A 12,348-nucleotide genomic window follows, 5' to 3' on the forward strand; every position below is an offset into this window, starting at 1 on the left:
TAGGTGCCTTGCTCAAGGGCACTTCAGCCGTGCCTACTGGTCAGGGTTCGAACCGGCAACCCTCCGGTTACAGGTCCGAAGTGCTAACCAGTAGGCTATGGCTGCCCCCGTGTGTGTGTGTGTGTGTGTGTGTGTGTGTGTGTGTGTGTGTGTGTGTGTGTGTGTGTGTGTGTGTGTGTGTGTGTGTGTGTGTGTGTGTGTGTGTGTGTGTGTGTGTGTGTGTGTGTGTGTGTGTGTGTGTGTGTGTGTGTGTGTGTGTGTGTGTGTGTGTGTGTGTGTGTGTGTGTGTGTGTGTGTGCACACGTCAGTGTGAGAGGGTGTGTGTGTGTGTCTGTGTGAGAGTGTGTGTGTGTGTGTGTGTGTGTGCTCGTGCGTGTTAGTGTGAGCGGGTGTGTGTGTGTGTGTGTGTGTGAGTGCATGTCAGTGTGTCTGTGTCCATGTGCGTCGGTGTGTGTGTGTGTGTCAGTGTGTGTGTGTGTGTGTGTGTGTGTGTGTGTGTGTGTGTGTGTGTGTGTGTGTGTGTGTGTGTGTGTGTGTGTATGTGCACACGTCAGTGTGAGAGGGTGTGTGTGTGTGTCTGTGTGAGAGTGTGTGTGTGTGTGTGTGTGTGTGTGCTTTCGTGCGTGTTAGTGTGAGCGGGTGTGTGTGTGTGTGTGTGTGTGAGTGCATGTCAGTGTGTCTGTGTCCATGTGCGTCGGTGTGTGTGTGTGTGTGTCAGTGTGTGTGTGTGTGTGTGTCTCCAGTGAAATAAATACACAGCTTCTTCTGTTTCTGCTTTTTTAATTTTATTCACTCAAAACATCTAATTACACATGTGTGGTTGATAGATAGAGAGAGAGAGAGAGAGAGAGAGAGAAAGATAATCTATTAATCCTGGAGGACATATATCTATTTTGTCAAATGTACTTATAAATATCGCTAGTAACCTAAGCATCCATTTCAGTCCCTCTAATAAATGAAGGACTGAACTATTTATGTATATAAATGTGTATTTGTCAACATTTTTGTTTGTGTGGATGTTCATATTCATTTTCAATGTTTTTTCAATCCAATTGAACCATTTGTCCTCTGGATGAAGCACATTAGAATTGAATGAATGAATGAATGAATGAATGAATGAATGAATGAATGAATGCTTTTTTTGGTATGCACCACTTCTTCAGCTGTGTGTGTGTGTGTGTGTGTGTGTGTGTGTGTGTGAGTTAGCTCTTGCTGTAAAAAGCAAAGCACAAAGCAGTTAATACATATTTTCTCCCATCTTACCTCACTTCTCGCACATGCGTGCACGTGTGTGTGTCAGAGAGCTGCCATATGCCTGCCACCTATCACAGCTTGTGTTTGTGAGGTGATTAGACTTTGTATGTGTGTGTCTGGCGGGGCAGCACCAGAGAAGAAACAGAGTTTGTGTATGTGTGAGGGAATTGTGTTAGATTTGAATTGTGTGTGTGTGTGGGGGGGTGAGTGAGTATGAGTAAGAGAGACAGAGATATTTTCAATGTGTGTGTGTGAGGGAGAGAGCAGCTAACATATGTCAGCCGCCCACCTGCTCCAGTCTGACGAAGGGGACAGCAAGGACTTTTACTGCAGTGTTTCCATGGTAACACACAAGGGATTGCGTCCTGCTGTAGGTGGAAGTGAGGCTAATAGTCCACAGCCAAGAAAAGAGTGTGTGTGAGTGTGTGTGTGTGTGTGTGTGTGTGTGTGTGTGTGTGAGAGAGAGAGAGTCTTTGTGTGTGTGTGTGTGTGTGTGACAGAGAGAAAGAGAGACGGAGAGAGTTTTTGTGTGTAAGAGAGAGAGAGAGATGTTCATTTAGATGAGGCATATAGAGGGAATGTATTCAGCATTCCTGCACTGTTAGTTTATGTGTGTTTAAATGTTTCTTCAAGAGTGTGTGTGTGTGTGTGTGTGTGTGTGTGTGTGTGTGTGTGTGTGTGTGTGTGTGTGTGTGTGTATGTATGTGTGTGTCTTTCCACAGAATGGATATATCAGTGCTAACCATAAACCAACTCCTCTCACCTGGTACTTGTACTCAGCTGTATCTTTCTTTTTCTGTGAGTGTGTGTGTGTGTGTGTGGGGGGGGGGGGGGGGGGGGGGGGGGGGGGTTTGGGCATGTGGCAACAAGAGCAAATCCAAAGCTGTGAGAGACTTTATCAGTGATAGTCAGAGCAAGAGAGGGAGTAAAAGAGATTACGGTCTGTGTGTGTGTGTGTGTGCCTTCTATGCGGAGAGGCTGCCTTACATCTTCCCAGCTCTGGCCCAAAGCTGCTCTCCTCCCTTCAGAGTGCCATGCAGCTCATGCAGCTTAGGGCCTCCAGCACACAGAGCGCATCGGTCACACAGCACATTTGAGCTGCAGCAGTGCTTCCCACCACCACACAGATGCCATTGGAGTCAGGTGGAATACATTCACACAGTTGCAGTTTCGTTTTCTTTATTTCTTAAATATGTTTATTTGTTTATTTCTCATTAAAAGATGACACGCTTGGTGAGGCCTTCTTCTTGGCGGGAGGGGCTGCTGTTGCGGTCATCCGCTTGGCCGCGGGACTCACCGGAGGCACGAGCTTGGTCCCACTCGCTGATGTCACCGCGGAGGAAATAAGAATGATTTAACCATTCGCAAGACTGCCAAAAACATGATCAGTGTGTGAGAGCGAAGAGGACAGCTGATTCTGGCAATGGCCGTCATGCAGTTCTCTCTAGAGATCGGGGGTGGGTTGGTAGGTTACACAGATGTTTAAGATTAGTAACTCTGAAAAAAAATGTCTTTATGTGATTCATAAACAGGGTCTCGATCTGTAATTGCAGTCATGTCGTGTCGCTAAGCCGCAGCCTGGCTGTTAGCGGAAGGCTCTTAACATTAACAAACCAGAATGCACCAGGACTGCTGCGGGACAACAGACGGTTGTGTGAAAACGTCCATGTGATCCGAGAGACGGTACTCTGATCATTCCTTTGTAGCTCGTGACCTCCGGTCAGCGATGTGGGTTTAGATAACAGGCCAGTGTGTAGGCCTAATGTAGCCTAGCTATTCAAAAAAGGTAGCATAACCTCGTAAACTAAAGGTAGATTAACGGACAGGCGTGAGGCTAGGGACATTTCAGACTGGCCTAGAATAGGGCCACAAAGGACGCACACTCCACCGGTAGCCTGTCACTGAGTTCACGCTTCAGGGAATGCGCTAGTTCCAACCTGGAACATCAAGTTCCAACTCTTAGTTTTAAAAAAACATTATATATGCCATCTTGACGCATAACCCTAATCATTGGAGACAGTTCCATTTTCGATTAAAGTCACTGTTTATTGTCAGATCTGATAAATAGCAAAGTCCTGTAAGCCTATTGTTTTACATTACATTTGCAATACGCATCTTAAGCTACTTAGTGTACCGACCACCGGCCAGCAGCTGTTGAGAATCCAGTCACGTCAGGCAGTTCATTAAGAATTTCCTCTCGTGTTGAAGCTCACTGTTGACTTTCAGCAGCTCGTGCGGGTGACGTAGCTTCCTGGTCGCAGAATGGAGGCTTGGCTGTTGAAAACGCAATGCTTTCCTCCTGTCTCCCTCTTTCAGTTGTGTGTGTGTGTGTGTGTGTGTGTGTGTGTGTGTGTGTGTGTGTGTGTGTGAGAGAGAGAGAGAGAGAGAGACAGAGAGGGGGGGGGGCGGCTCCGAGTGAGCAGATCAATAGAATAAAGGCACGGGACGGCACAGATTGACTGCGCGGAAGACCACCCCCTTCACTGAATACGCGAGACCAAACTAACCATGTCCGGCCAGGATTTGGAATAGACATATAACGGACCCTACCATCTTAGTATTAAAAATAATATTTCATGACAAAATTTTAAGTCTCTGTGAATAATCAACATTGTAGCCTATGGCATACTAACAGGTGCACTGTAGATTGATTCAACTCCTGCAGTTGGTAGGCTGGGCTAAAAGTGGGCCCGAACAAAAGCCATTCCGCTGAGGGAGAGAAGTTCATATATAGGACGTATGAGAAGAGGGGTGAGGATGACGTCATGGTCCGTCCTTCGCCAGATTGTCATTTCTGTTGTTAATCACGCCAGTTCTATGTAATTAGAGCGAGACAGCGCCAAGTTACGAAAGTGAGGAGAGAAGAGACCAGTTATAGCTGGCCCGCATAGCGCGCGGGTAGCCATACGCACCTCCTCCATATGCGGAGAGCTCAGAAATGGCGCGTCTGATTAGTGGACTAAACAACACCACCGTGTTGGGACTGGCATCCCTTCAGATATCACATTGATAAAGTCGCCACCCACCCCCACATCAACCCGTGCATGCCCTCTGAAAAGTACTTTTAAGAGTAAATGTTACGATGAAGACATCAAATCCAGGGACGCAGTCCAAGCTATAGACTATATAGACTCGTCCCAGAGTAGCGGACGTGGCCTGTAGGCCTGAAACAGGCCGACCTGACTGAGCAAGAGTGGTGTCTCACAGCCATTTCACTACTGACTCCCATGGTCTGGGTGGAAATCAGAAAACATACTCACAATTAATAAACTAATAAAGGCATAAATACAAACAAATAAATACATAATAAACTATTTGGGTTCTGCGTGTGACCAAACTCCTTGTCATAGCTTGCATAAGTTACTTGCACAAGTTGTAACATGTATATGATAATAGTAAACCTACCTACCACCAGCAAAAACATTTATTTGGACTCCAAATAATTCAACTTTAACATAATACTCATTAATTTATTTCAGAAGTTAGGCTACTTGTGGATTATTGTATTCCCTATGCCAAGCATTCAGATCGTTTGGAAAAATAAAAAAAGAGGTAGGCTAAACTGAAATGAAACAAAATCAAATAAATATTCTCTGACAAAATCAGACTGAATTACGCGCTACACCCCCTCGGCACGCAGCCTCTTGTCGAAGGTTTAATAGGCAATAAAATGTAATTGCTAAACTCCAAAACGGCACTGGCTTACAGGGCGAGCTCCCAGGGCCGGCCGGTACACGAGCCGCCGTGTTTTTATTTGTGCAGTCGACGCGAGAGAAATCAATCTCCTTAATGGCGAAAAGTCATTCATAAAACTTAGCCTGATTTACGCATTCCGTCACAGCTCCGGCCGGCTCCCACGCGAAAATCTTCAATTTGAAATAAACCCTAAAATTACTCCGTTGTATTTTTTTTGCATAATAGCAACATATGTGTTGATGATGCTGTAGTAATGCAGACATAGCTGGACATTTCTTTTTTTTGTTTGTAGATTTTTTAGAGACTTTTTAGAGGTCCTTCCATTAAGTAGCCTAATATTTTGATATTGTTTTTAAGTACAGAGCGGCTCGGCTTTAATGAGCCCATAAACGCAGGTTACTGCTGCGATGAAACACACACACTCTTCCTTTAGGCTCCAAAGGCCCTTCAACATTATGCAAACTAGTTGGCCTAATTATAATCGAATTAAAGTCACTTGTTGCATGAAACCTTCACATTTAATTTTTATAAATTGCAATATTTTCCCTTCTTCAGAAACAAACCTATTTATTTGTGTATTTCGCCCTCTGTGGGTATTTTGATTGTCCAGTAAATAACTTCGTTTAAATAAAAATGTATCCTCACTAAGAAAATGTGAAATAAATGCACAACACTGACATTCTCTATAGTTACAAGTACAAATTTATTCTAAGAAAATATGAAGTTACCTGAAAGGGATACAAAAATAAAATGAGAAAATATTTATTTGTTTCCTGCATTGCCGAACTTGTAAACATAGAATTCTTAATTCCGTTATTAGCAAACTTACCTCTTTAGGTTAATGGACTAATCAATTACATCATGATTAAAGAGGGAATCGCGCCGAAAGTGTGAGACACTGATTTTAGAGAGGAGTGGACACAGTTCTGGACTTAACTTGTGCTGAGTGTTCGGTCAGTAGCTCAAGTGGTGCAGATCGATGGTAGTGAGTGTCTCTGAGAAGAAATCAAATCCCTCAGATGAGATGCCTACTGGGCTATCAACCGAATCTGACAGACCTGGGGACACGGAATCCGAGAGATGGAGGCAGGACTCCGAGGTGAAAACGTGAAAGTCCTGCAAAGAAATGTCCAGGGCCGGGGAAGCGCCATTGTCCCGACCAGCTGCGCAGTCCACCGCCATTGTTGCGGCGAGGGCCGAGCCGGGGGGTGACGGGCTGGGGAAATGTTTCGGATTTTTCTCATTACTGCTTAGAGCAGGAACAGTAGCGCTCTGGATCTCGCCATTGTGCCCGCTCTGTGACTGTTGTGAAGTTATGGTATTCTGCTGGAACTGGTATGTCTCTCTCTCCAAAAGAGCTCCGCTCACATTGTTCCCCGCCTGCTCATAGAATGACTTTCCGTCGCCCTGATCGCTGTCCTCCTGGCCCTTACATTTCCCCTCGCCGTGATGGTTCTCCTTGCACTGGGTCTGCCGCTTATGTTTCATCCGCCGGTTCTGAAACCAGACTTTCACCTGCCGCTCAGTCAGGTCCAGCAGCGCGGCGATCTCCACGCGCCGGGGTCTGCAAAGGTACTTGTTGAAGTGGAACTCCTTCTCCAGTTCCAGGAGCTGAGTGTTCGTGTACGCGGTCCTCAGCCGCCGGGTCGTCCCGCTGCCGCCGTCCGAGAGCTCGGGCGATCCTGCGGAGGGTTCAGCACACACGCGCGTTATTGATAAGGCAAGCTAATTACAGACAGTGATTTTTACTGTTTGCGGCCAAGCCTCACAAACACATCAAATATATGGCGGTTCTCCGGGGGGCATAAATTGTTTGTGGGAATCCAGCCATGGTACTCTTATAATTTGTGCCCAGCAGCTCAGTGCCAGAGCGCAGGGATGGTCAAGAGGAAGAGGACCTGACCGGAGGAAGATTAATGGACGCGCCAGCTGCCGACTTGAGTAACAGCAATCGATCACTCTTCATTACTGTCAAATATTAAAATTCATGCACTGCTCCACGAGCGGCGCACATCATGAGGGGGGTTTAAACGCCTTCCAGGACATAGGTGGCCCGGCACAAAACTTTTACACAACAAATCAAACAAACACTGACCGTTAAAACGGTGCACGAATGGAAAATAATAGAAAATGATATGGCTACAGAAATGTCAGGCTCATCCTACAGGTTGATACTATTTTAATGCACACGCGCAGCACAGGATACAAATGCAACATTTTAAGCCACATTACCATGACATGAAATGAAACACATATTTTAGTGCACTACCTTGAGGAGAAAAATAAATGGCTCCCGTGTCGTGTGCTGTCGCCGTGGAAGTTGCCTGGTTCTTCTTGGAGGCTTTCTTCTCCTTCATCCAGGGGTACTCGGGGGGTAGTGAGGCGGCGGGCAGTGGACAGGTACCGACCAGGCTCTGCTTGGGCCGGCTGTGGCGGGGGTGACTGCCCGGGTTTAGACTTGGGATGGTCTGCTCGAATGGAGGAGGAATCAGTGTCGAGTGGGAAAGCGTCGAATTCTTGATTGATGAACTTTGAAATGCATCACCGACAGGGGGAAAAGACGTCAGGCACTCGGCGAGCGACGGCTGACTATTGATAAAACCCGTCTCTCGCTCGAATTCGCAATTCATCTCCACCACGTTCGACAAATTCAGCGTTCGTAAATCTGTGGCCCAGAAAAAAATAATGAAATATCGTGGCCGTTTTTTTTTAAACTATTTTACTGATTACGGCCGTATGGGGACCGCGATGCCATGAAACTATTGCTTTCATGGAGACAAGGTTGAAATTGGACCGTACTGCTTGTCACATGATTAGCCCCGTCCAATGACAATTTGGGGTTTAATCAAAAGAAGCCAGTGTCTGTGTGATTGATCGAAAGAGTCTGAGGGGAACGCCTCGCGCTCGGGGTAGGGCTGCTTTATTTACACATTTATGGTCAGTTTGTCCCACTGCCCCGTAGATCTTAAGTAGTATATTTCAGAAGCTGTTGGCCTGTGACAGTGTGCGCACCGCGCGCTCACCTCGCGCGTCGCATCCCACCGCTGCCTGTCACATCACAAATCATGTCAACACGCGGGCCTGTCTCGCGCTATTATCAAACGTACCCATTCTAATATGTAGAGTTTGTGGAATAATTCCTCCCAACAAAAGTGTGCCCGCGGATTCGTGCGCGTTCTCATCTCGTTACATGCATGCGCGCCACTCCCCCGCGCGCACACAGATGCTTGGCAGTCTCGTGCTTTTACACACTCCAACACAAAGCCACATGCGTGAACGCGCGCCCAAGAACATCCGTTGAAGAATATGTTGAAGAATATGTGTGTGTGTGTGTGTGTGTGTGTGTGTGTTTTCTGGCGGGTGAGGAATTCGTACTAATAACATTGGATGTTCAAAATGGAAGCCGCAGAGTAATACACATCATGGGTAGCCCTCAAAACCACTGCCCAAACTTCTGTGATTGTGGAAGAATATCCAGCACGAAGTCCACATCATAATCAATATTCCATGAAGTTATTTTCCAATAATCATGACTAGCCTATAGAAAAGGAACAGTAACGAAGTATGCTATTCTCTACTTGTTAAGCCTCTGCTACACTGTGAAACCTTTGCCTGATGTCCCGCATCGTTCATGTGATGATGTCATCTATTCCCTCTCCTGATGAATGGAAATCGATTGAGCCTCAGAAGCTCAGGTGAGGTGTTGAGACGCGCAGTGGTTCAGCTGCGTTCTGCTCGAGGAGCCCGCGTGGAGGTTAGGGGAATGTGCTTCTGTAGTCACTGTTCTTGTCCCACTGCAGCTCCTGTTCTGCGGCACACTGACAAACACACATACGCACATACACACTGGAGCCTACTGTACGTCTGAGCGCTAAGCTCCTTGTGCTGGGCTGTGATAAATGTATCCGCTTAAAAAACATTTTCAATCAAGTGGCGTTGCCCTTGTTATGTGCAGTAGTCCTGCTCTGCTCGGAGAGTGAGTAGGCCGCGAGCACTTTATTGCTTATATTCCAAACAAAGAGCCCTGGAAGCCTGCACGCGATCAATCTTCCTCGCCAGAGGCCGTGACAGCTTACTGCCCCAAGAACACATTTAAAGCATCTAACGCTCTCCCGTCTCATACTCGCCCTGGACAGGCCCAAGCACACACCACCACCGTACAACAATGTTTACTATTCTTCTGCACCCGTTTGATTTTTAACGACCAATAACCGGAAATGGACTATGTCAGATTTCGATGTTGGGAAGGTGGGAGGGTGGCCAACGCCAGTGTTTTCCTTCGTTTTGCCACATTTAGGAAGTATTTTCTCTTGTGGAAAAGATTATTCTTATCGAAGAAAAGCTTTCGGCATGAGTAGGATGAACGGTTCTAAGGGAAAAGAACGAATGTTTTCGGGCCACACTGGAGCCTTTGTATGGAGAGGAGCGTGGGTGTCGGCATTCTTCAAATCTTCCCACTCAGCCCCCTTATTTTTCTAAACCAAACCGCTATTTTCTCACGGTTAGAAACATGACTTTCCACTGTGTTCAATTCCACAGTTCCACAGTCTGTAATTCGGTGTTAAAGCCTATTTTCTCGACAGAGATCTGAGATTCTGTATCATGCGCGCGCGATAAAAGTGAACCGTGAACTGTAGCAGGAGACACAATGGCGCGCGGACACACCTTTTGAATGAATAAAAACAGCGGAATGGCAGACAAGATGTGAGTACTAGACTGTCTCTCAGAAGGGTGTGCGAGAGAAGTTATTCATTTTCATTTTTAATCATGTATTTAGCGAGGGGTGAACGTAACAGAAACTATTTAGGCCTAACTGCTAAATTCATAAACAATATTAATGGTAGTGCAATATTCGATTATGAACTTGAAACATTATTTGTAAATATTAAAATAATGTGGTAGGCCTAGGCTACGCATGCTGTCGAAATTTGGTTTAATTATTATCGAAACATATAGCCCATAAAACACTTTTTTCGAAAGATTACTTGTAAAGGACTAGCACAAAGGCTTAATTCTTTATTAACTGATTTTACACATCATAAAACATCAAAGTATACGGAACAACAACCGACGCCTAACTGTAGGCTATTTTATCTTTTTAATTTTCTTTCGATTTTGATTATTTTGTTATTTATATAAACGTTATAAAACATGAATGTATTTTTGTTCACAGATAAATTAGCAGAGACCTTTCTGGGGAAAAGGGCCAGCGTGGCTACTCCTGAGAAACCGGGTGATTATTAGTGCGATGACGGCTGGCTATTCCCAGCTCGTTTTCTCCCGCAGCGCTGTCTTGCGCCGAGCACTAAAATGTGGACTTTATTTGATGTAAATAAAAGTGGTCATCTGACGTCCGAGCCCATGGATTCTTGTCAGTGTGCATGATGTGTCTGGCGCGCAGAGAGCTCGAACGCCCGCGTGGCCCGCTGACCGGCTGTTCTGGAATAAATCACGGCGCTCGAGATCTCGGCTGAGAATGAACTGCGATCTCAGCTTGACAGACTATTGTAGCCTATACATATTAAGACTTGATTTCTACGGCTACATGATAATACTACTACTACTAATAATAATAATAATAACTACTAGTAGTAGAAGTAGGCCTTGTAGCAGTAGATAATAATTACTATCTAATAGATATAATTACTATCTAATTACTAATATCATTAGGCCTACAATTATTATTATTCCAAAATGTATAAGACCTTTCATAACTGAAGAAAATCGAACTTTTACTATTACACTTGAACAAAATGCTTCTAAAATTCGAACTAAATTTACATAACAATTTGTAATTTGACTGATTATGAAAAACATTTTTTATATACATAAGCTATTATTTAACGCTCTCCTGAGCGTTTGAGGAGTACGAGAACGCGGATAGTTCCCAAAAGACCAGCATTTACAGTCCAAAATGAGAAGGCATTCCTTTAACGGAGGGGCCGAGAACGGAGGCGCGTGTAGAAACCTTCCGTCCGATGAAAGGGCAGCTCGGGGCGCGAGGTTTAATAGCTGCTACTAGGGTCACGGGGCAGACCGCGGTTGTGTGTGAATTTGTGAGCTTAGTGCGCTCGAGGGTGTTTATTTATATGACCGGAGGTGGCGGGTGCTCTACTGGCACTGTTGTCCGTGATGGATGAGTCTCTCTCTCTCTCTTCTCTCTCTCTCTCTCTCTCTCTCTCTCTCTCTCTCACACACACACACACACACACACACGTAAACATATTGCCCAAGCTCACTCGCACTAAGGGAACTGCTGCGTTGTTTCCGTGCCATAGAGCATATTGAACTGAATCATACATATTGCTGCCAGGTTGTGACGTTCGCTTTAGCGTGTTTTGAGGAGGTGCACGTCTGTCGACGGCGTAGGGCTTGGAAGGTGATGCAAATGCTTTGTGTGGCGACGGCGTCGATTTCAAGTCATAACCACATATTAGCAAATGCTGTTGTTTGACCAGAACGGAGGGCACAAAAACAAACAGTAAACGCAGGACTCTTTCGAGTCTGTGCAAGCCGAGGCTGCGAGAGGGAAGGACAAAACTCGGCCGGTCTGCAGATCCGCTTCTCTTCCGTCTCCACTGGAGGATCTGGACACAGCAGCCCGTCTGATTCACTTGACTTCTTCATGCTTAGTCATAAAATAACTGACCTTTAAAACTGAATATTAAAGCAAATTGAAAGCATATTTTATTTGGTTTTGAATTACTTTCCCCAGAAAGGCCACCAGCTGACTCAAGGCTATATTTGAGAAAGCCATTTTCTGTACTAGCTGCGCACTTCTCTGCTGTGGAACCATACCAAAGCAGACCAAGGAGAGGTGAGAAGGGGATCGGAGGGGAGAGGAGAGTCTCAGCTGACCCCAGAGAGAGGCAGGATTCCCACTGTTGGAGCTTCTGACAAGCAGTAACACATGCAAATACCACCACCCACGCAGAGCCTCTATACAGCTGGCCACAGCTCTCCACACACACAGACACACACTCACACTCACTCACACTCACACTCACAGGCCTGTGGGACATCCCAGCTGAGCATATGAGGATGTTTTTCGACCAAAAGAGAACGCGTTCTGACGTTTTGAACCTTGGTGCTGTCTAGTGAACCAGGCCGCATTTCCACCAGTTTAGAACAGCACCAAGGATGCGTCATCAACAATAGGTGTTGCATGCAAAACAAAAGTTAATTAGAGCCATAAACAGGAGGATTATATGACAGCTGTTCTGTAAAAAACAGCACAACAGAAATGAGCAGTGTATGCAGCGTATAAAGCGTAGTGCTAGTGGGCTAGTTTTGTTTATATGGAGTGTATGAAGCGTAGTGCTAGTTGACTAGTTTTGTTTCTATGGAGGGAAAACTCTGCTTTTAGCCTCCTCCCTCTGAACGGGACGATGACACTCC

General features: G+C 45.7%; 1 protein-coding gene across 1 annotated transcript; it reads right to left on the bottom strand.

The window, feature by feature from the left end:
- Positions 1-2,150: 2,150 nt before the first annotated feature.
- hoxa2b (homeobox A2b) lies at positions 2,151-9,170 on the bottom strand. Its single transcript, XM_048260924.1, has 2 exons — positions 7,220-9,170; positions 2,151-6,632 (listed from the first exon to the last, which is right to left on the bottom strand). The coding sequence occupies exons 1-2, from the start codon at positions 7,578-7,580 to the stop codon at positions 5,905-5,907; spliced, it is 1,089 nt and encodes a 362-aa protein (XP_048116881.1). The 5' UTR covers positions 7,581-9,170; the 3' UTR covers positions 2,151-5,904.
- Between the last annotated feature and the right edge of the window lie 3,178 nt (positions 9,171-12,348).

Source organism: Alosa alosa, chromosome 13 (genome assembly GCF_017589495.1).
Source record: "Alosa alosa isolate M-15738 ecotype Scorff River chromosome 13, AALO_Geno_1.1, whole genome shotgun sequence".
NCBI classification, from domain to species: Eukaryota; Metazoa; Chordata; class Actinopteri; order Clupeiformes; family Clupeidae; genus Alosa; species Alosa alosa.

Excerpts from the sequence above, each read along its gene's own strand:
- hoxa2b (XM_048260924.1), bottom strand. The coding sequence starts at position 7,580 with ATGAATTGCGAATTCGAGCGAGAGACGGGTTTTATCAATAGTCAGCCG. Across the intron at positions 6,633-7,219 it reads CATTTATTTTTCTCCTCAAG|GATCGCCCGAGCTCTCGGAC; the intron begins GTAGTGCACTAA and ends AACCCTCCGCAG.